Source organism: Amblyomma maculatum, chromosome 2, assembly GCF_055883805.1.
Source record: "Amblyomma maculatum isolate TAMU_Amacu chromosome 2, ASM5588380v1, whole genome shotgun sequence".
Taxonomy (NCBI): Eukaryota; Metazoa; Arthropoda; class Arachnida; order Ixodida; family Ixodidae; genus Amblyomma; species Amblyomma maculatum.
In genome coordinates, this window is record NC_139345.1 from 60,960,320 (window position 1) to 60,982,444 (window position 22,125).

Sequence of the window (22,125 nt, forward strand, 5' to 3'; positions counted from 1 at the left end):
TTGAACAAACATGTGCGGTTTTAGAGATCACAGCATGTTGTTGTTGTGAGTGCTTGCACGGGAGTGGTGGCTGTGCCGACGCTGTAGGGTGCAATGCGAAGATGCTCCTGTGGTCTTTTCTTTCATGTTTAGTACTTTGCATTATCACACATAAGGAGTCTTAAGTGTTTCTACCAATTTTAATTTTTATGTCATGCTTTCTGGCCTAGTTTTGAGGGGTGTATATCGAGCTTACCAGTATCCCTCAAGAGGAAAGTATATAATATAGCTGTGTATTACCAGCACTCACCTATAGGACGAGGAAACGCAGAGAGTTATGGAATGGAAAACGTTAGGTGTAACGGTAAAAGACCGGAAGAGACCAGAGGACATATAATGTGAAGGTTGCTTAGGGTAACCGCTGAATTCAAGAGAAGGCAGGTGTTGCAGGGGTTGCCAGAAAATTAGGTGGGCAGATAAAATTAGGAAGCTTGCAAGGTTTGAATGAGTGTTCACGCAAAACTCCAATGATACATCTTTTTTTTTTTTTTTTGTCAAAATGCTGGAAAAAATGTATTATCCAGGAAAAGGTATGATTCAAACTGAATGATTTTGAAAAAAGTAACTGTCGAATTAAATAGAAAGGCATTTATTGACACTCACTTCATAAAAAAATGTAGATTACTGTTTTCTGGTACAACGTGTGAACAGCCGCTGTTTTATTTCCTGCAGAATTCAGATCACATTTGTGTTGTCCTTAGTGCAGTAGAGATTTAGCAACACGTCTGGTACTTTGACAGCAATGGAAAGCTGAAATCACTTCATTTGTTGCATATGCTTTTCCTCTTTACAAAGTTGTAGAAGCCACTGCAATGGCTAACTCTTGCTGCATTTTTGTTCTTCACGCTGTGTTGCCCACATCTGGACCCCTAATGTTAAGTGCATAGTCGTTCCTAAATGCTTTGCCTTTGCTACCCTATCCTTAAGGCACTGCGAAGAAATCATTGTGTAACTGCTGATCTTGCTTCTGTGCGGGAGTGGAATTCTTGTATTAGCTTCATCCGCTTCCACCGAGACACTCTAGAGAAGCTACCACGGTGGTAAGCGTCGCTGTTTTCTAGCTGTTCATACTGCTCGCTCCCAAGCTCAGTCCGCTCATATGTTGGAACATGCGTGGTTGATCGCTAAACGTATTATATGATTACAATTTGTGGAAATTGCGGGCATAGTACTCGGGAAATTGTGTTATCCGGGAACACAGAAAAACTGAGAAAAACTGTAACTCTATGGGAGATTTTTACTGTCTGCAATTTTGAACTTATGGACCAAGAAAGAACCAGGAAATTGTATCAGCTGCGAACGTATCAGCAAAGTTCTACTATAGGTGAGAAAGGCCTTTTGGCGTGGAGTTGGTATAGTCCGGCTGCTGCTGATAATGATTGAGCTGTTGCAAAATGGTATTCACAGTGGCCAGTGTAGCCATATTTCGTGTTTAAGAAAAAAACGGTTTGGTTTGGTTTATGGTGTTTAATGTCTTGAAGCATGGATATGAGAGATGCCGTTGTGGAGAGCTGCCGAAATTTCGACCAGCTGGGGTTCTTTAACGTGCACTCACATTGCACAGCACATGAGTACCTTGCTTTTCGCCTTTGTTGAAAAGCATCCGATAGGTCTACAAAGAAAAAAAATCTTTGTAGGCTTCTTGTTATAACCTGAAGATTAAAACACATCTGCCATTCTGACCTGTTGTGATTGTTGGCAGGCGCTGAGGGACATATATTGTACTTATAGCTTGCCAAGCCAGCTTTCTTGAGCTCGCATATGGATAAACTTATGATGCTTTGTATCTAGCTGTAAAAATCTGACACCTAGTAATTCTTGACTCTCTTCGTTCGGCAATGTTTCGTAGGCTGGATGAGATATGCAGCAGTGGAGGATTCTTGCTGCATCGTTTTGCCTGTGAGCATGGCCTGGATACACCGGATGTGATGCTGCGTGCGTGTGTGGTGTCGGGTGACTGGTTGGGCTTCCTCTTGTGGGCACAGCTGCTGCAGTTGCCCAGGGTTCAGGTGAGCCACCGCGTTTTAGTCGTATGTTTTAAAATTTGGGCTACTGCTGACTGCATCTGACCTTTGCCTAAGCCAACATCTAAGCTGAAAATTTGATAATCACATAGTGTGAGTTTCTCCACTCCAAAGAAAGAAAGGCCCACAATAGATGGTAATTTTACTTATTTCATTGCACTTTGCTATTGATAGTGATAACTAATAATCATCCTGTATGTTTTCGTCACATTTAAAGATTTGTTTTGAAATTTGTGCAAGGCAAACAGAGCTGTTATTAGCAATTTACTTGGCTTTTCAGTCAGCTTGTTTGGTGGTTTGATTCAGGTTTCGTAACCATATATAATATTGTTGTTTCAGGTGCTGGACTTGGTTCAACTTTTTCAAGGGAACTGCTTGAGGGAGCACCTAACTAAGGCCCTGTCAGTGGTGAGCTCCCTGCGACCAAGCGAGCATCGTCGAAGGGACTTGAGGGCATCGCTCTATGCCCGCATAGGTCTCCAGGCTCCTGCAAGCAAGTCTCAAGAGCAGCAGGGTAAGGTTGGCTACATTCACTTCCCGTTAGTGGTTGGCAGATTTCATGGCATTTTTCGCTGGTTTGCTTACTGTTTATTCTCATCTTCAGATGTTGGTGTGCCATATGCGCAAAAGGGGCTGCTTGACATTTGTGCTTGTTTTTATTTGATTCACTTTCATAGAAAAATAGCTTGGTATTAGTATAGTACATTATTGATGGCGAGTGGAGCGTTTTGTGAACAGTTTTTCACAGCTTGTGGCTCGCCTTTTGAAAATAAAGACTGTTTAGTAAGCTGCCGTCAGTAGCTATGTTCATACAGTCATCTGTTGATACGCTTCACTCGAATGGAAACAAGTTTGTTTGAATTAGGTGGCATTGCACAGCACATGAGTTAGGGTAACACATTTTTTTTTTTTCTTCAAGCCCTTCAATGTAGCGCAAGTGGCCTTTGCCACTAGACCCGCAAGCCGCCAGGAGAAGCCAGTTTGTAAATGACCTTGGGGCAAAGTGAGTGACTAGCAAGTGCAAAGAAGAAAGTGGCTGTAGGCACTTCTTCAGAGGAGCTTTCTTAATACACCTGACATTGACAAGACCAAGGTGTCAATCCAGGTAAACCGGAGTTCCAAGCAAGTTCAAATTAATGAACGTCCTTCCCACTTACCTGAAATGTGATGCACTAAAAATTTTAGGAATGACCTTTTCTCAGCAGAAACTTAAAACAACCGGTGGGGTGAGTTGGTTCATGACGACCACCACTGTGGCACAAAGAAGACAACGCAAGAAAGAAATTAGGCACATATTGTGTCCTTTTTCTTCTGGTGTTGTCTTCTTTGCGCCGCTGTGGTGTTCAAACTTAAAGCTATAAAATCTTGTTAATTTTGACTTCAAGTGTGCCATGAAAAATGTTCAATTTAACCAAAACTGAGTTATCGAATGGCCCTAAAGAAACTGCTGAAAACAATTGGCATCACGGTAATTTTATTATCTAGTGATCATATGTATGATTGTTATTTGCATTTGTGATGAAACCCAAGCGAAAATGACCATTTTTTTCAGTTTCGTCGTATTTTTTATTTATTTTTTTGCATACGCTGTCGAGTATGTTGGAGGATCGCTCCAAAATTGTAGACACCGTTGCGACCCCATTTGCAGTGCAGCGTAGTAGCAGTGGTGCTGCTTTACAAATGGGCCCATCTCATTTGTAGGATGCTTCACGGCATGGACTGTTAACAGCATGTGACCAGTGTGCAGTTTCAGTTCACTGGAAGAAGCTTGTGGATGCGACTTAAGGTCCGTTCGATTCACCTGCACCACATGAACTGGTTCATGTGGTGCAGGTGAACATGCAGTGCACCAATGCACATGCTTCAGCAGCAGCCATTACTGCCTGCCGCCACTACTCGGTGCTTCGATCAGTCCACTCTTGAACCCATTAGCCATTCTTTGCTTTCCCTACTCCGCTGAACTCCTTCAGTGCTGCCTCTTTCTCAACAATCTGCATAGGCTTCTGCCTACAGCCACTTTCTTCTTTGCACTTGCTAGTCACTCACTTTGCCCCAAGGTCATTTACAAACTGGCTTCTCCTGGCGGCTTGCGGGTCTAGTGGCAAAGGCCACTTGCGCTACATTGAAGGGCTTGAAGAAAAAAAAAAAATTAGAAGGGTTCAACACTGCTGAACTGATTATGGAGCGAAAACAGCTGCGGGTGACTGACCGTTCTTCTTCCCCAGCTCACATATAAAGCCCCGCTTTAACTAAGCCGTATGAACGTGCGTTAGTGGCCTATAGGGGTAACGTGAATGCCAGTGTCTTGGCAGGCTGATTCTGACATAACCGTCCCATGTGAAATGAGAGACTCAAGTTGGCAGCTTCTGCCAGGGGACCGTGGACAGGGACACAGACACGGCATACAGCGACGAGCGGTTAGACCTGGCATAGTGTTGCTTTTGCAAGAAAAAAGAAACAATTTACACTATATATGCAACAGTTTCGAATATAAAACGAGATGCGTCTTGAAGTACTGTTAGGTGTCATGAGCAGAAATTGAAAATTCTTTGTTCTTTGCTCGCAGAAGATGAGAGCCTTACTAATGCATAGATAACTAAAACTTTCCCCCATGAGAAGTACAATACAAGATTTCTCTTCTTCTTGCAGAGAGCACAGCTGACCACGATGCACTGTCTGTCTGCAGCAGCGAGAGCATTGATGCCACAGTTGTAGCTGGAACTGGTACGCAGCCCCTTGTTGAAATGCCGCATTTTAGTGCCAGTAAATTGGATACTACTTCATTCTTGCATAAATAATTTCGCCCCTTTATTTTTCCTGTGAGACTAAGTGTAGATGTAAATTCATTACAAGCTGAAAGTAGATGTGTTCATACACCTTGCAGTGCTTTGTGAGTTCAGACCATATTTGTATAGCTGCAGGCAAGGATGACATGAACCTATAGTGGTATTTGGACAGGAGTAGCCGTAAGAGAGTACTTTTTCATTTATTCCTTGCGGCTTTGAGCTGACCTCATTCGATGTTACATGTCCTCTTCTGTACAAATCTGTTAACCTTATTTGGAGATGGAGGACAGAAACATTATCATCAACATCTTTGTGCTAAAACCCTTGAACAGCATTTGCCATCTTTTTGCAGAACCACAGTACTCTTCAGAGCTAATGGAACTTGTTCTACAGTGTAGCGGAGGCAATGGTTCAGGCACGCCAGTGCTGGCATGGGAACGATTCTTACGCGCTGCTGCTGTAGTGCGCCACCAGACGCCATGCTTGCTTGCCGGCTGCTGCCCCGTGAGTATCATGCACATTTTTGCCCTCTGTTACCCTGGGCATCAGGTGATGAGTTGTTCAGCATAGGCGCATATGTCTGGGAGACACTTGCATTTTATTTATTTCGTTGATTTCCGTGAGTGTGTTGCCTCATTGGTGCTATTTTTCTCTCGCAGGATGCCCCCATGGGCAGCTGCTTGTCTCTGTGGCTGCAGTTGAGCTTGGGTTCCTACAATGCAGAGTTGAGGGAAGGCACGCTGGAGTTTACGCTAGTCGAGCTACAGGAGACCATGGAGGATGCAGTGCGCAGAGGGCGCCTTCGCACCTTGCACCTGGGACTGCAGCTTTTTATGCCTGTACGCACGGAACATTACGAACTTGGAGAGCTTGTTAAGTGTAGTTCAGTGAACGTCTGCTGATAGGTAAAGTTAGTTGGCTGTGCTATCTATATTTCCAGTTAATGACATTCTGGCTGAAATCAAGAAAAAATGAGTATGGGCAAGACATTAATGCAAAGAGAGGATAACCGATAGTTGCTCAGGATAACAAGGAAAGCGTTGCATAGCGCGGATGGGATTAGGAAGTTTGCAGGGGTCATGTGGTTTCAGCTAGCACAGTATCAGATTAATTGGAGGAGTATGGAAAAGGCCTTCAGCCCAAAACGGGTGTAGTCCAACTGGTGATGGTGATGATGTTATTTATATTTCACTTGTGCTGCATGTCTTTTGGTATCATTCTCTCTTTATTTTACTCCTTTGTTTTAGTGTAGGAACACTGAAGAGCTCAGTTAGCTTTGCATGGAATAGCTTTTGCAGAGTAAATCTACTGAGGTGCTGTAAAGCTACTGCTGTAGAGCACTAGCTTTACATCAGTTAGCAACTTCAGTCTCTTGAATGCACATTTGGAACCAGGTCTCATTATGTACTCACACTTTTAGGCTTAGGGACATTCCTGGTCCCAGTGCTCATGTTTTTCTTTACACTAATGGAGCACAGACATCAATTTTCGAAGTGCCGAAAGGAATACGATTGTCTTCCCAGTTGTATACAGATGCTCCCCAAGCAATCCCAACCTCTTGCGTTGCCGCAAAGGTATTTTAATTTTATTTAATTACAAGCCAGGAAACGACCTCATTTTTAAAAACCTATTGACAGTGACATCTCTGTGACGAAAACATGTACATATGCAAACAACATGACATCATCAAACATCCATGATGTAGAGTTATCAGAGCAACAAGAAGTGACGACACAGGGTAGCTTGCCGTGTATGTGTAGATTGTGCACTCTTGGAATGACTGAATGCATGTCACAATTAGTTCAACTGGTGTCGTTTCTACGGCCGACGTGTTTTACGAATGCAAAGCTTAGATATACTTTGTACACACATATATACTATGGAGCTCCGTAAAAGGGAAGCAGAATTTGGAGTTTACTCATTTCATTTTATGCCGGACTCGATCGTACAACTTGAACCTGGTGTACATGTTGATTGACATATACTTAGACACCCCAACACACCTGCACAAGTGTGCAGCTTCCGGCAATGGTGTCTCCTGCGGGTGGCCAAGAGTCGAACTGCATTGCGCCCCACCTGCCCTAGACGTTGCTAGGCCTAGCTAGTTTCACATCGCAGTGGCAGCAGACGGCACTTCAGAATGGCTAACATGTCAAGGGGCTTTATGCTAACGCTGTAAAAAGCGCTGAACTTTTGTATCACTTTACTGGGCAGCACATCTAATTTGATTTGCACAACGCATTCAGCAGCGGAGCTAGCAGACGCCAGACGAGTTGCATCGAGAATTCAAGCAGCAATTCAAGTGGCTGAAGGAAATAAGCTCATTTGTATTGCTGTAATCACTTCTGCCAGCACCCCATTATTGGCTAAACAATCCTCCCAATTTATTCATAACTGAAAGTCCTCAAGAAGGGGTTGTTATGTACGCGAATAACAGCTATCCGCGATAAATTAGCAACAGCGAAGATTGCATTGGCAGCGCCAGATGGTGCCACTTGCTTGGATGGCGTTACGCAGGCCTGCCGCGTCAGGATCAATTGGCACGTGAGCACAGGAGCCGTGCGCTTTAGCCGTATGGTGTAGGGGACTGATTGCGGGCGGATCGCGCTATGCTGTAACTTAACTGCTAAAGCACCTTTTCGGGCGCTGGCTTAGCTGATAGCGCTGGCAAACAGGGCTGAGGGGGCATCGTTTTCTTTTGTTCAACATGTCTTGGCAGCTGACACCGACCAAGCTTTCGACGTTGCTGCTTCGTGCTTCGTCGCTTGAGTTGCTAGTGAGTGGGTCGAAATCAAGTTGCGTGGCAATGTCGGCAACATCCACGTCATTGGGTGAAGTAATGTTGATGTTCGAAGCTACGCTGAAGCGCCTCTCGGCGACAATATTTTCTTGCAAATGCGATCACAAGCAGACGACAAACGCTTCCCCTATGCGTCATTATATTCTGTGTCCACATCATCACCAGTTTTGCCAGTAGGAGGCACTCGTGTGGCATTCTCGCATCTTTGATGTCATCGGGTGCTCATGCTTGGAGAGATCAAAACTGAAAATGGTCCTGATAAATGCCCCGATAATTAATTTGTTTGGAGCTTTTAGGTTGCAGTCCCTCTGTTTTGGACCATGGAGAATTGATTAAAGCAAAATTATTGAAACAGAAAATGTATGTGTCTATACTTCTTTAATGGAGCTGAAAGCTGCAATTCGAAAGTTCTTGCTGCTCTTTCTTGCAGGAGAGCCCACTGGTCACCTTGGTGGAGTTCTTGGTCTTCATTTTTCTTGAACGTGACCGAGGGCAGGCAGTGACATCACTTGAAAAGCTGAAACGTCGCCTCACTAAGGTTTGTCGAATTATATACCTATATTTTTAATCTTCTACCAGAATGTATTGTGCGCATGAATGTTGTGGCAAGTTATTATTATCATGCAGTTTGTTATACAGGTGCAAATCAAAGCCTAAACTTGGTGTTAAAGCCTTTCATGCAGCATTGACAGAGTGACTGAAGGTGTGTGCTTGTTTTGTGTATGGCAGCTTTTGGTTAATGAAACTTTGGGTTAATTTTGCGCTTGAAAACTGTTCTGATGCATGCTCTAGAAATCCTAGTGACGTCTAATGCATCATATTGCATCATCATCTGCACCAGTAGTTGCAGGATCCGCAGTGATCTACAACGATATTGGCTACTAGGAGAGGCCATCAGTGCTGCAATAGGGTGCCACACCCACACATGAATTGCATGAGCACGTGTAACTTAATGAGCACATGTGTAACTTATTCTTCATTTTTTGGCTTTGAGAACTGGGTGTGCCTGGTGAATTTCAGCTCTCCAGTGGGATATAATGTGTCAGGAAATTTTTTTTCTGCGGAGATCCTGTTCAGCTGCAGTGTTTTAATATACCCATGGCTTGTGTTCCTAGTTCATGCATCAGATACCCCTGAGGGGGGGATGCGGATTTTAAATATTAAAAAAAAAAGAACAAAAAACTTTTTTGAAAATATTTTTCCTCATATTCGTCGTTTTCTATGCTGTTCTGAAGTTTAATTGCTGAGATCCACTGGGAGATACTCTAAAAAAAATTGTTTCATGGCCAGCATTGGCCTTGCATATTAGGAAAATGTTCGAACAGTCAGTGTTACTATGCTGCAGTTTTATGGAAAAAAAAATAGTTGCCTTGTGAGGCAGATTCCTGCATGACTGTTTCATCTGTTCTGACCAATCGTCCTGTTGCACTCCCGAAACTGTACTGCAGGTCAAGGCATTTTGTTTTTCAAATTTGGGAACTCTAAATTTTTCTATGAATTTTGTTTTCTTTTTTCAGTCTGCACATGTCTGCAGCAACTGCATCGCAAAAATTCATTACTGAAATTTTGTGTCCTGCTGGAGAAAAAAAAGAAAATCTTAAATGTCTTGGTCTGTACCATGCGAGCAGAGGCACAACAGATGCTAAATCAGCCTTCTGCCACATTTTATTAACTTTGCAGGCTTTTCACAAGAATTGAGGAAGAAATATGCAGTAGGAAAAAATATTCTTGGGATGTAACCAGGAGATTTTGTGAGAGCAGTTGTAATGTTCATTTCCAATAATATCAGAAAGTCTTGTTCAAATCGAATAAAAAATAAAAAATAAATTTTTCTAAAGGCTGCATCCCATTTAAAGGTGGACACTGGTCATAAAAAATTTTTTTATTATTGTTTCAGAACTGTGAAATCTTCACGGAACATATATTAGTGCAAAAGAAGTACTTGACTTAGTCAAACCCAACTGAAACCTCTGTGGCTTGCATGTGTGTGAAGCCTGTGTCAATCTCAGAGAAAAAATTAACCTATCAGAACGGAGCAGGTTCAAACCTTGGAATCTCTCATGGGAAGCAAGTACGGAACCTTATAGCTATAGCCACAGCCAATCACCCCACTTGTTTTACTGTCACTATATTGTGCTGTGCCTTGCACGTCATCAACTTCCATCAGTGCACAGTGGATCCAAACGCACCATTGTTGCATTGCCCTCTTAAGGTGCATTAAAGAGGAGACACATAGTGACTGATGGACTTGGCCCACCTCCAAAATTTACTTTGTGCAATTCAAAAATTGAAATTCGAAAATTGAGCTGACCAGTGTTCAAAACTAACTTGACTCACCTCTAAAATCGTGTAAAAGAATCCTTAAATGTGGATTGACAGTTGATATTTGGACGCTTTCGCATAATACAACGTTGGTTGGCGGAGTCAAACCATCTCTCTTCTTTTTCAAATTAAGTGTGTCGATTCTAAACATGTGAATTAATTTCATTAAAGCAATGCCTTGAACATCTGCGTAAAATGTTATGTAAATCTTTGTGGGCAGCTTATTGAAATTTCTGATGAGGAAACTTGCAGAAATCTATGCCAACGGTTTCTCTTAACGTTGAAGATTACAGTAAGGGCAAAATTATCATCCGTCTTTGAACTATAGGGAATTGAAGGTGCCACTTCAGAAATGTGAATAGTACAAACGTTTCTTCCTGCTTCCTAAGTATTAACTTGAAAATCCTATGTCTGAACTTCCACGATAGGCAGGATGACTGTTTTACGCTTAACATACTTCTTGGTGTCAAGCAAGATAACATGCGTGTTAGCAAGTTCCCTGAAGTAACATTTCTTGAAAGCTCTTCATAAAAGGCTTGCATAATGTTTTGCTTAAGGGCTCAGAAACTTGTTTTACATGAAATTATTTGATATATTTAGAATCGACACTCAAAAATATGTGTCCACTTAAGATTTCATGATTTTAACTTCATTAATAAAAGAAAGGTTAAAGACCAGTATTTCGTTACTGCAGTCATATTCGGGAACTTTGCCTCATCATTAACTAGCCTGCATTACTTTTTGAAAAAAGCAACTATACCACCACTTGATTTGTGCTAATGCATGTTACGTTAATTTGTTTTCAAGAGTTCCAACTGCCCCGTATAGGTTTTTTTTTTTCGTCGCATGTTTTTGACCAGAGGACCGGTTGTACACTTATGCATAAATTCTAAAATCACTGTGTTGATCAGTTTACTGCACATCAGCATATAGCATTAACAGGGAATTGTTCAGGAAAGCTTAAAGAAGTTATTCAAACTAGTATGTATTTTTGTGAGTGCAGAGTATATTCCTTCCCAAATTCTGGAGGCAAAGCACTTCACTTTGCAAGCTTTCCTGTTGCTCTAATAGCTTTGAAGCACTCTTACATGCTCATCACCCTCAGATGCTGACACTTTTCCTCTGAAATATCCTCGTTTTCACCCTCTGTGGCACATGTGCTGTTTTAGTTCAGTTCAGTCGTTCAGTTGTGTCCGACTCTTCATGACCCTATGGACCATTCTGTAAGCTCTTCGGGAGCACACAAAATCCATATCTGCAGATACGAATTTCTCAAAAGATTCTGGTATGTAAGCAGTCTCTTGGATGCTCACCCAAGCTTCATTTTCAAGGAAGCTTTCCACAGTATCCGTATATAATAATAATAATAATAATAATAAATCTTTATTTCCATCAGGTGCTATACAGATGGAGGGCTACGGAAAAAAAGCTGCCACTTGGCGGCTTGACGAGTCCGCAGCCCCATATATAAGGCAGCGTCTAGGCAACACCAGAGAATCAACACGCGATAAACAAATAAACACTTAATCAATGCGGAATAAAAGAAAAGTTCCTGAGCCAGGTAAAACAAACACCGTCAGCACAAAAAGTAAACAAGCGATAAGCATAGCAAGACACTTGTTCTATGCAGAAGAAAAGAAATGCTAGATAAAACAAACACCAGAAAAGATGATCAGCTTAGTCAATCAGCAAACATGTCTCTGAGTTTAACAGTGGAACAGCTAAATAAATCAAAATTCAGTGATTGATAATAGTTTAAAACCGATGGCAGAGAATAACACAAACGCTCCATACCAGAATTCAAGCGTGGTGCAGCAACCTTCCATTTTTCTCCACGTCTAGTATTATAACACTTCTCATTTGTTTCTAAATGTGCCAAGGCGTCCAGGCTATGAATATTTTTTTTTTACTTCATATTTATACCGAGCACTCAAACGGTAGCGGTATAGCTTGTGAGCTGTAATAACATGAGCACTGTGAAAAAATTCTGCAGTGGTTGCATTATAACCAGCATTGTACACGTGGCGCAGATACCGTTTTTGCATACGGAATATTTTTTGTGTGTTAGAGAATGTAGTTGTGCCCCAGACAAGTTGGCAGTAGTTGACGTGCGAATAGAAAAGAGAATTATAGACCAATAGTTTTGTTTTAGTAGAGAGCATGTATCGGAGACGACCGACTACACCGGTTATCCGAGCAAGTTTGGCTAATACAAAATTCACATGAGTTTCCCAGGACAGATTGGCTGTGAATATCACACCTAGACATTTGAAATGATCAACAATGTCAACAGGATGAGAGTTTAAAACAATATCGGCATGAGGAGGAACAGGTTTATTTTTCGGCCGGAAGGCAACAGCTTTTGTTTTATTTTCGTTAATCTTCATGCAATTGGATGAGGACCATTGCTGCAGTTGGACTATGGTGTCATTACAATCAGAGATGAGTTTATCGATATTATTGCCAGAAAAAAATATGCTAGTATCATCTGCTTATATAATAAATTTGGCGTTCTGATTAATGTTAACAATGTCATTAATATACAGGTTAAATAGCAAGGGGCCCAATATGCTGCCTTGTGGAACACCACAAAGCAGTGGCAGGACTCGTGACCGCGAGTTGTTGATTTGGACTACTTGACATCGATGGGATAAATACGATTGTAATAACTGTAGTCCACACCCACGTATACCGTAAATGTCCAACTTCTGCAGCAGAATGTCATGATTCACCAGGTCGAATGCCTTGGAAAAATCTACAAATAGGCCGACTACTATTGCCTTGCTTTCGAACTGCGTTAAAATATACTCTTTCTGGTGAAGCAGGGCTAACTCTGTAGACATATTCTTCCTAAACCCAAACTGGTGTTTCGTTATTAATTCGCAGTGATCAGCAAAATTTACAAGCCTGCAGTGTATTATTTTTTCGAGAGGCTTAGAAAATATAGGTAAGATAGACACCGGACGGTAATCGCCCAATTCATTTCTGCTTCCCTTTTTAAAAAGCACGACTACTTTTGCAGTTTGCATTTTCACCGGAAATGTCGATGTCGTCAGACATTTATTAAAGATATGCATTAGAACTGGTGCTATGACATCTGCGACATACTTTACTGGTTTTATTTGAATTTCGTCGATATCCCTACTGCTGCTGTTCTTTAAATTTTTTATTGTTGAAATTACTTCCCGTACACTCACTGGCTGTAGAAATATTGATTTTTCATTCCGCGTGCTGATATACCGATACGCATTTGAGGAGCTGCCTGGCGTACTCATGCTTGTAAAGAAATTATTGAAAGCATCAGCCAGTTCCGCCTCGTGCAAAACTTTGCCATTAATCGTTAGTTTAGAAATGCAGCTACGTTGGTTATCGCGACGCAGTAGCGTGTTTAATTTGTTCCAGAGCAACTCACTCGGCACATTTTTGTCGTCCAAAAAACGTGAGAAGTACTCTTTACGTGCATTACGTAGTTTTTTCGTTAGTTGGTTCCTATATTGTTTAAAAACGGTCAGATCATCAGGATGGCGGGTGTTTAAGAATTGTCTGTAGAGCTTATCTTTTGCTCTCATTTGCTGGTACAGTTCATGTGTGACCCATGGCTTTCGAATTTTTCTACTCTTTTTGCGTCTCTTAACAGGAAAATGAGCATTGTACACTCTTTTGAATATGGGCCCTCTTACATCATATCACCACATTTAAAGCCTGCTTGTCTTAAACAGTTTTTTGCAGATTCATTTCTCAGGCCATTGCAGACACCTGAAATCACCTGAACAGCAAACCTCGCTCAATTACTATTGTACAGTCTTGCTACCTGTTGAGAAACAAGCATTCTACCAACCTCATTTTGTACACCAACTTGACAGAGTGCATAATGCATTTGTAGATTAGTTGAAAATAGTGTGTGGAGTTTGGAGGGAAAAAATAACTTTGGTGCTGCTAGAAGCATTGTCCGCAAAGAGGAAGACATCAGGATTCTGAGCTTTCATCTTGTGATCAAATTTTATTAACGATGAGTTGAAAATGCTGGATGTCATTCATGCATTTTGATCTACTTTGTAGGTGACGGTAATGCGATGCCAGTGGCTGAAACAACGGGGTTGTTTTGACTTTCCAATCATGGGGAAGCACTTCTTAGTTTTTGACATATTCCAACAAAAAGGATGCTGATATTGAACAGAATTTAGCTAAGGGACTATGAAGTGCATCATGAACAAGTTGGTACGCTTCAGCTGCATTGCATGAGCACACCTGGGTTGTGTCTCTTATAAATGGTGAAGAAGTTACAATAGGGACCTGCAAAAGTTGTCCTTAGTAACCAAGTGTCTCCTGTAACCATGTCTCTTGTATGCAATGTTGTTAACATGGCAGACATAGAAAAACCAACCAAACCATTTTCAAGTGTCTCTTTTAATGAGATTTACACTAGTTCAAGCATCTTCTTTGTTCAAGCTAAGACATTCTTTTCTAGTCCGCATGAAGCGTATTGAAAAGGTTGTTCTTAATTTGAGCCCCATGCTATTTGAGGAAATGTTCAGTCTCCTTTTATTTCAAAGTATGAAACGTCGCCCTTCTTATTTGCTGTTCTTATCGTTTCCTTCTCCATGGAGATCTTTAAGCAGGTGACACATTATAGCATTTACTGATGCGCAAATAATGACGAAAAGACGCATTTATTTTAAACTTTCCCACATCGCACACGATCAGCTGTTCATGCTTCGGTAATCAAGATACCACATGGAATCCAATTTAACCTTTTTTGCAGCTCGATGAGGCTCCCACATCAGGCTCTGGCCTCGAGTCTCGGACTTGGCTGAAGGAGACAGTGCGCAAGCTGCTGACTGCTTCGTTTGATCTGTGCCGCTCACACAAAGATATGGAGACCCTCCTTTGCCACTGTGCCTTTCTGTACGATGCCAGTGAGCTTCCCACACTGGCCCCCTTACTTGCCTCTCTGAGCCCATCGCTGTACGTTGACTTCGACTGGGCCCTCCTGTGGGCAGCGGCACCTGTGGAGCGTTCCTGTGCTGTGGCTGCTCTAGTTGCTCAACTCAATGAAGCAGGAAACTTTGCCAGTGCACTCCAGCTGGCACGGGCTGCCCAACTGCCCTTGGCCGATGTGGCTGTCAGTCAGGTGGGAAATGGAAACTGCACCTGCTTCCATCAGTGGGTTAAGCTGTGTGGACACACAAAGAAAGCTCGCATCAGCGTTTCTACAAAACATGGCCATTAGATATGAAAAATTGTCGGGAATGTGTCCCTGGCCTACACAGTGTCACAGCTTGCACAATTCAATTTGTGTGGGTGCCATCGGTAATGCATTCACATCGCTAGCGTAGCTGTGCCAGCCATGCTTTATTTTCTTAATTAATTTTTCTAGTACAATGTCATGCGACTCAAATTGTTTACACATATATATAAAGCCTATGTGAGTTTTAGGGTAACTTGATACAGTCACTGACCAGGTTTTCAGACTCAGTGGGACCCGGTAAAAGGTCCAAGTAATTCAGCAGTCCAAAAAAATTCATGAACATAAAAGAAATAATTGTTCTGTGAAAAATCTGCTTTATGATATTGCAGACTTTTTTGATCAACATGTTTTGTTTGTTTATATATCGATAATAAAGAGTTGTAGCCTAGCACGGTCCACTGCCATGATTAGATTCCGCGTGGCACTCCTGGTCAGATGCTTTTGTGATCCGATACCGCCAGTGCACACGTGCTGGTTGGACCCAACACAGCAGACATGCGTGCCGCCGGGAACCGTGCAGTTCTCTCAAGGCGATCTGTGGATGCGCCACAGTGTCATGCGGAAGCGGATTGTGCTATGTTATAACTCTCCAATTAAATTATCTCAGCCGGAGTCCTGCTTTTGTCATGTCCGCACTGCTTCACTTCGTGACAGTGTGATGCAGGTTATGCTGTGAATGAACGCACATTCTGCACAAAGTTATAACGTTCAGTTTGCATGGGTAACTAACGATGGTCGCGGAGGTCACGACATGGAATTCGCAGGAAGAAAACAAGCAAAACGAGAGAAACTGCGAATGCAACCCCTTGCCTTGTGGGCGGTGGTGTTTGCGAAGCCATGGTGAATACTGCTCGTGATTCGTTTTTAATCCGACCGCGCACTTTTATAAACCATCTCATTGACAACAAAGAACATGTTGTTGACACTACTTGAGATGGCAGCAATGAACAAGTAGTCAAACTGGTCTCTTCAAAGGACTGTTTAAATCCAAGATGGTGCTTTTCACGGCTGCGAAGAACTGGTTGGTTGCAACAGGAATGCCCCACTATGTCTGTGTCATGCCAAAAAAGCAAGCGTTCACTCGGAAAACAATCCTTGAAAAATCAAAGTTTTGAACTCCGCAGAATTTGAAATATCGTTCGTGAAAATATACACACTTCTATGGAGTGGGTGACTGTTCCTGATTGAAGTATGAAATATCGCGCAAGTTTTAATTATCGGAGTCCAAAAAATTAGTCCGCTCCTGTATGTGCAATGAGATTCTACTTATCACTGCATTCCATACCTTATGTACTATTTACAGTACCAGCATCATTCTGATGTACAGCCTTGTTTATACACAACGCTTTGTTCATCTGGCGAACTTCTGTTACGTTTAGAGTATGAAGCAAATGTAGTGTCTTGAATGTCACTTTTTGCTTGCCATTCATGGGGAACTCAGCAATGACTAAATACTGTTTAGATTATAGTCAGCTGTGTCTTGAATATAAGCCCTAGTAATTCACAGGACAAAGTGAGGTTTTTATTTGAGCGTGTATTTTAAATTCAACGATGCCTTTTCTTTCAGCTGGAGCTGCGTTTCGACAGTCTTTGTGGGGCCACAGACTTTGCTTTCTGGGAAGATTGCGACAGGGTGCTGAAAGAAAATGACGTTGATCCAACTATGGCATTCTCTTTTCTCAAGGTATGTAAGGTACAGTTTTCTTTTGCAGTACTTGTCTTGTTTTGCATCAATTACAACAGCGTGGAGCCATGCTTGTGTCTGTAAATTAAACCTCTCAAGCTTCAACTTTTGCAGGTGGGTCGCAAAGGCACACGGCACACACACATTACCAATAAATAGCTGAAAGATTTATGAGTTACCTAAACTTATGAGTTAATGTGCATTTTCATGACTTGCATTGCCTTCTTTCTTTAATGCCTTAAGCTTGCCAGCGTTTAATGTCATAAGCAGCATTGTACTTGCAGTTCCATGGCTTTTGAACATTCTGTAGACTTTCATTACTAAGTGGTGATATAGAACTTAGCGCATCGAAATTGTTCGTCAATAAATTTTCCCAACATTAGTCGCGTGTCTCATTGATTATCGACTTTAATCTAGTAGTATTCATTGCTGTCACTGTTTTCTACTGCGTTTTGCTAAATTCAGTGGTAACCCTGTTATCCCGTCCTCACTTTGTCCCCTGCATGGACTAGCTGTGTTGGTGCTTTACCTTGCAAGATGATGCTGGCATTGCACAATGCCAGCTCCTGAGCACCGTAACTTTTATCCTTGTCTAATATTTCTGGTGGATCCTTTCCTTTTCCTATGGTTCCTTTCTATACATAAGATCATGATGCATTTGCCTATTGCTCTTATGCAATGTGTCATAATACTTGCCTTCATAGCACTGAGCATGGTATATCATGCATCATGTACTATGCTCATGCCAGTAGCTCACCTCTGTGATGTTCACAGTTTAATGGGCAAGCTTTCAGTCCTGGAACAAAAATGCTGTCTGTTTAGGTATCGTCCAGCTTAGCTTTCGTTTATCAAAACTCTTGCTTTTATGTCTGATGGAGGTTGTCGGTGGGGAAGCTCAGAAATGTGCAAGGTTCCCATTCTAGGGTCACACTTGCGGTTATGTGGGCATGGAACCTTTAGAGAAAGAGTTAATAATCTAGTAGTAAATGGAGGAAATTTTTGCTCTTGGCACAAAAGTCATGGGCTGCTGGGCTTGGGTGAGCAGCCTGCTGGCCTTCAGCCTTCATTCCGGAGCAATTGATCCACTCTTGCTTGCCATTTTAAAGTGTTCTTTTTTTGCTTTCTCCTCAAGTGTTCCACCCTTCTTTCTTACTTCTGTCCCCTTTCTGATTACTGGCCTATTGGGACTAAATCTGTCAGTGTATCCTGTCCCTGTGTGGTGAGATGAGTGTGACCATTGGTTTAGAAGGAGACGACGAGAAGTAAACCGCCGATTTCTGGAAAGATATGCAGGTTTGAGACGGGCATAGGTTGTCAACTAGTATGTTACTTTGCTGGTTAGCCAGATTGGCATGAGATGAAATGTTTGCACAAAGTGGTCATAAGCCATTGAAAAGAATTGGAGTAATTATAGTGTCAGAAGATTCTTGCAGAGTGGGCGAATAGGTTTGAGTTAACCAGAACACCACAAATGTGTGGATCGTAAGAGAGGTATACACATGCAGGGCTCTAAAATTAGCTGATATTATTGAGGTTTTTCCATTGCTTATATACTGTGGCAAACAGTCTCGGGTGAGAACATACATAAAAATGGCAAGAATCCTTCATTCATATTTAGCAGTGAAAAAAAAAAAAAAAAAGCGAGGGCCAAAGTGAAAACGTAACACAACATGGGCAAGTCTACTATTGTCTTCTTCCTGCTTCTTATTTTTTGGTGTTGCTAATAATGAATCCTTACCAACTCACCCAATCTTTGTTCATTTTAGCAGTGAATGCATTTTCTTTTTCTATCCAATCATTGCTACCTGCAGGGTTCTTGTCATTCTTATCAGATGGTCAATATTATCTGGAGTCCTCCACTAAAACATCCCTTATAGCTTAAAGTTCATAACTCAAACCAGACCATTTTCATGTGCTTTCAATCAAGATGTTTAGCTGCATTATACAAACAGTAGCAAAACCTCGGTGAAGTCACTAGCAAGTTCAACGCACTCACTGTGTGCCTCACCTTTTGTCTGCTTTTTTTGCGCTGCTTAAGTAACATTCTCACAGCTTTGAGGACCTCTGTGACTTAGCTTTCACAGGCGGTTTTATGTGATTTTACTACAGTAATAAGTTATCGAAATTCGCGCAGCAATGCAATCTCATGCATCAGCACTTCAGTGTGTCTTAAGGCTCGCTGTTTGCGTTTGCACTCCCTGCACAGAGCAAAGCGGAGCTCCTGGACACAGATGTCGAGCGGCACTTTGTGGGGCGCATAGCACTGCGCTGGCTGCAGGCGAGTCCGGCTTGGCCTTCAGCCCAGGCCGAACACTGGGAGGCCAAGGTGTGGCTCTGGTGCATTCGCTCTGGAGACAGGCCACGGCCAGAGGATGTGGGACATGGCGGTGCTCTCTTGATGCCTACGCCACCCAGCCCCGGTGCCTGTGAGACACTTACTAACCCACAAGTGAGAACATTCTTTCACTGCGACATGTGTTGAGAAACAGAGAGCTAGAGCGAGAGTGTGACTACAGGGCGAATCAGCTAGATTACGCAGAGTGAAATTTTCATAGCAATATTCACAAGCACTTGCCAGTAGTCAGGCTTTAATTTATTATTCCATGTTAGCTAGCAATCAGAATAACTGGAGAGCACTGTGCACACTAGCAACTCTAGGGCTAGAGTGAGTGAGTGTGTCTAAAAAGTGCAATTTCCACATTAAGTTACACAAATGCAAGCCAAGGCTCAGGTGCTAAATTTTGTCTCACGAATAGTTAAAAGTGGCAATAATCAGAGAGCAATGTTGCACTAATGCACGCAGGGGGCAACTTATTGTGGCTAACAGATGTAGTCATAGAAAAACAAGTTTAGCTATTTTGAAAATAGTGGAAAATAGTGAAAAATATATACTGTCAGAAACTTTATAGGTTGCTTTACTAATGTCACGGACAATGTTACCAGTAGCTATGAAAGGGCATGAAATATACAAACATCATTTCATGTAAGGAAAAGCAGCCATGATTCTCGTGCGTGAAATACATTTAATGCAGATTAAGGGCTGCAAATGTTGCATTCTTAAGAGACGCTGAAGACAGCACTATCTAATTTTTTTTTTTTTTTTTTTCACTTATAGTCACTTTTCTGGCTTCTTCTACGAGGCCATGTTAGTGTTAATTTGGCTGCTGACAAACTCCGATTTAAAAATGGAGTAATTTTTTCGCTGACACTCAATTCAAATGCCAGAACCAGAAAATTCAGTACCAGAAAATACTTCCTTATCAGTTGGGAGTCAACAAATTAATGGCCTTGCATTAGGGGCCAACACACAAAAGAAATATCTCAATGTGACCATTGTTTGTTTGCAAAAATGGCAGGCAGCAGTGGTACCTCTGTTTCTTCTTTTTTTCTTTTTTTACCTTTTCTAATGTAAAAAGCCCCTCTGTACTCTGCCCTGTCAGTGCGGGCCAACTTTCAGTTTGGTTTCAGTGTCCCTTTAAGGCAACGAGGCATGAATAATCTTTTTTTGTTATTTTAAAAAGCAGTTTTGCAATCTTTCACACCTTAATTCTCTTCTTTCTTTTATTTTTGCAGGAAATAGAATCCTTGAAGGAGCTTATTGACGACCTCTTATCCCAAGGCCAGTTTTGCAAGGCTTGCCAGCTATCACTGCTCTTTGGCAGCTCTACAACCGATCTAAATATCTTACTAGTAAGCCAACCACTTAATCTTTATTTTGGTGCTTCACTTTGGCTGGACTGAATGCAGCAAACCACATCTAATATATGCTCTTTATTTTATTCTTTTTTTGTGTGTGTGTTTACACTTTCAGACATGTGTACGCTTGGCTCAGCAGATGCTGACTGCAGAAAATGTGGACCCTGAGATTATGAAATTAGTTGGAAGAGCGCTATCAGCACCTATGAGGAGGACTTCAATGGTTGTGCTTCCATGTAAGCATCTTGTTATTCTTTTTATGACTTAATTTTTTTTTCTTTTACTCTGAAATATACTATGCTAAATTCAAATGTAAGTTATTGGCGACTAGATGTTGCTTCAATTCAATTCAGTTCAATGAAATGAAATCGTATTAGCCGTTTGACTTACATGACAAGGTCAATGCAACTGGTTGCGCTACTTGGAAGGAAACACGTGCAGCTGCCTATTGCCAGCGGCATCAACTCGATGATGATGATGAACGATGGAAGGGGCCCCTGCGAACTGTGTGGCAAAATATTAAAGCAAAAAAAAATAAGATTACTGCAAAGGACTGGAAACTAAATGTAATATTTACGCGCAGAAATGAATGCAGTTTTTGTTTCTTGCGTAAGAAAAAATTTGTCGTATTTATAACAATATTTTAGCTTGTTTTTACCGACCTCTCTCGGCCATTTAGTATCTGCTGCGTAGTTGCCCAAAGCTCAGATAGGGTTCAGACTGAAGTTTTTTCACCCGCGGCCCAGTGTGGGTGAGTCATTGGCCCCAGTTCAACATTCAGCATCGCGTGCTGCGTGCAAAGTGGGTTATCTGTGTAAAACAGTTAGTATTTCGTTCTGCTGGTTGTGGTGGAGCTTCACAGCAAGGCGAAGACTGTGTGTGCTTGATGAGAAACTGACTGCCGCTGCATGTGCGCATTTTCGGATGATGGGACAGTGCTGCGTGGCTTGGCCAGCTCGGCCTCCCAGGCACGTCGCAAAAGTGGCGGCTTGTTTTACAGAGACAAGTCTGCATGAGCAGCGTCTTGCTGCATCTATTTTAATCGAACGGTGAAGGTGAGATTGTATTGACCCCAAGACTCGTGTCCCATTACGCAAAGCCTTCCGTTCCGCTCCCTGTGCTGTGCGTTTCGCTTACTGCGTCGCATTACTGCACCAATGTTCGCTGAATGTGCTTTAACTGGTATCACAGGGATGTTCTTATTGTCAGTGGGGTCTTTCTTATATGTATGAATGCTGAAATTGTAAATTTGTAGCCTCACATTGACTCCTCTCAGTGACAGATGAAACGCGAGTAAAAGACTAGAGTCACGAACAGGGCGAAATTTTAGTTGTAGGGAGTGAAGCTGTATCGCAGTTATTTTCACTTCTCAGATGCATTAACTTCTAAATAGTAACAATTCCTATTTGAATTCCTTACCTAAGCTCTTACAGCTGGGTGTTCTAATGCTAGCGTTACAGTTATTCCGTTCGTTTTTCTTTGTTCTTTGACACTGATATGTACTTTGCAAAATCCCTCGCCCTTTT

General features: G+C 42.0%; 1 protein-coding gene across 2 annotated transcripts in view; it reads left to right on the forward strand.

Moving 5' to 3' along the window:
• Window positions 1-22,125, forward strand: part of LOC146198781 (spatacsin) — a 70,628-nt gene that overhangs the window by 35,033 nt on the left and 13,470 nt on the right. For both annotated transcript variants that reach the window (XM_084594273.1, XM_084594275.1), the window contains exons 19-29: window positions 1,889-2,048; window positions 2,403-2,577; window positions 4,713-4,787; window positions 5,202-5,353; window positions 5,509-5,688; window positions 8,080-8,187; window positions 14,734-15,102; window positions 16,787-16,903; window positions 19,110-19,352; window positions 20,477-20,593; window positions 20,715-20,835. In XM_084594273.1, the coding sequence (XP_084450399.1) occupies window positions 1,889-2,048; window positions 2,403-2,577; window positions 4,713-4,787; window positions 5,202-5,353; window positions 5,509-5,688; window positions 8,080-8,187; window positions 14,734-15,102; window positions 16,787-16,903; window positions 19,110-19,352; window positions 20,477-20,593; window positions 20,715-20,835 (1,817 nt within the window). The remainder of the gene's footprint in view (window positions 1-1,888; window positions 2,049-2,402; window positions 2,578-4,712; window positions 4,788-5,201; window positions 5,354-5,508; window positions 5,689-8,079; window positions 8,188-14,733; window positions 15,103-16,786; window positions 16,904-19,109; window positions 19,353-20,476; window positions 20,594-20,714; window positions 20,836-22,125) is intronic.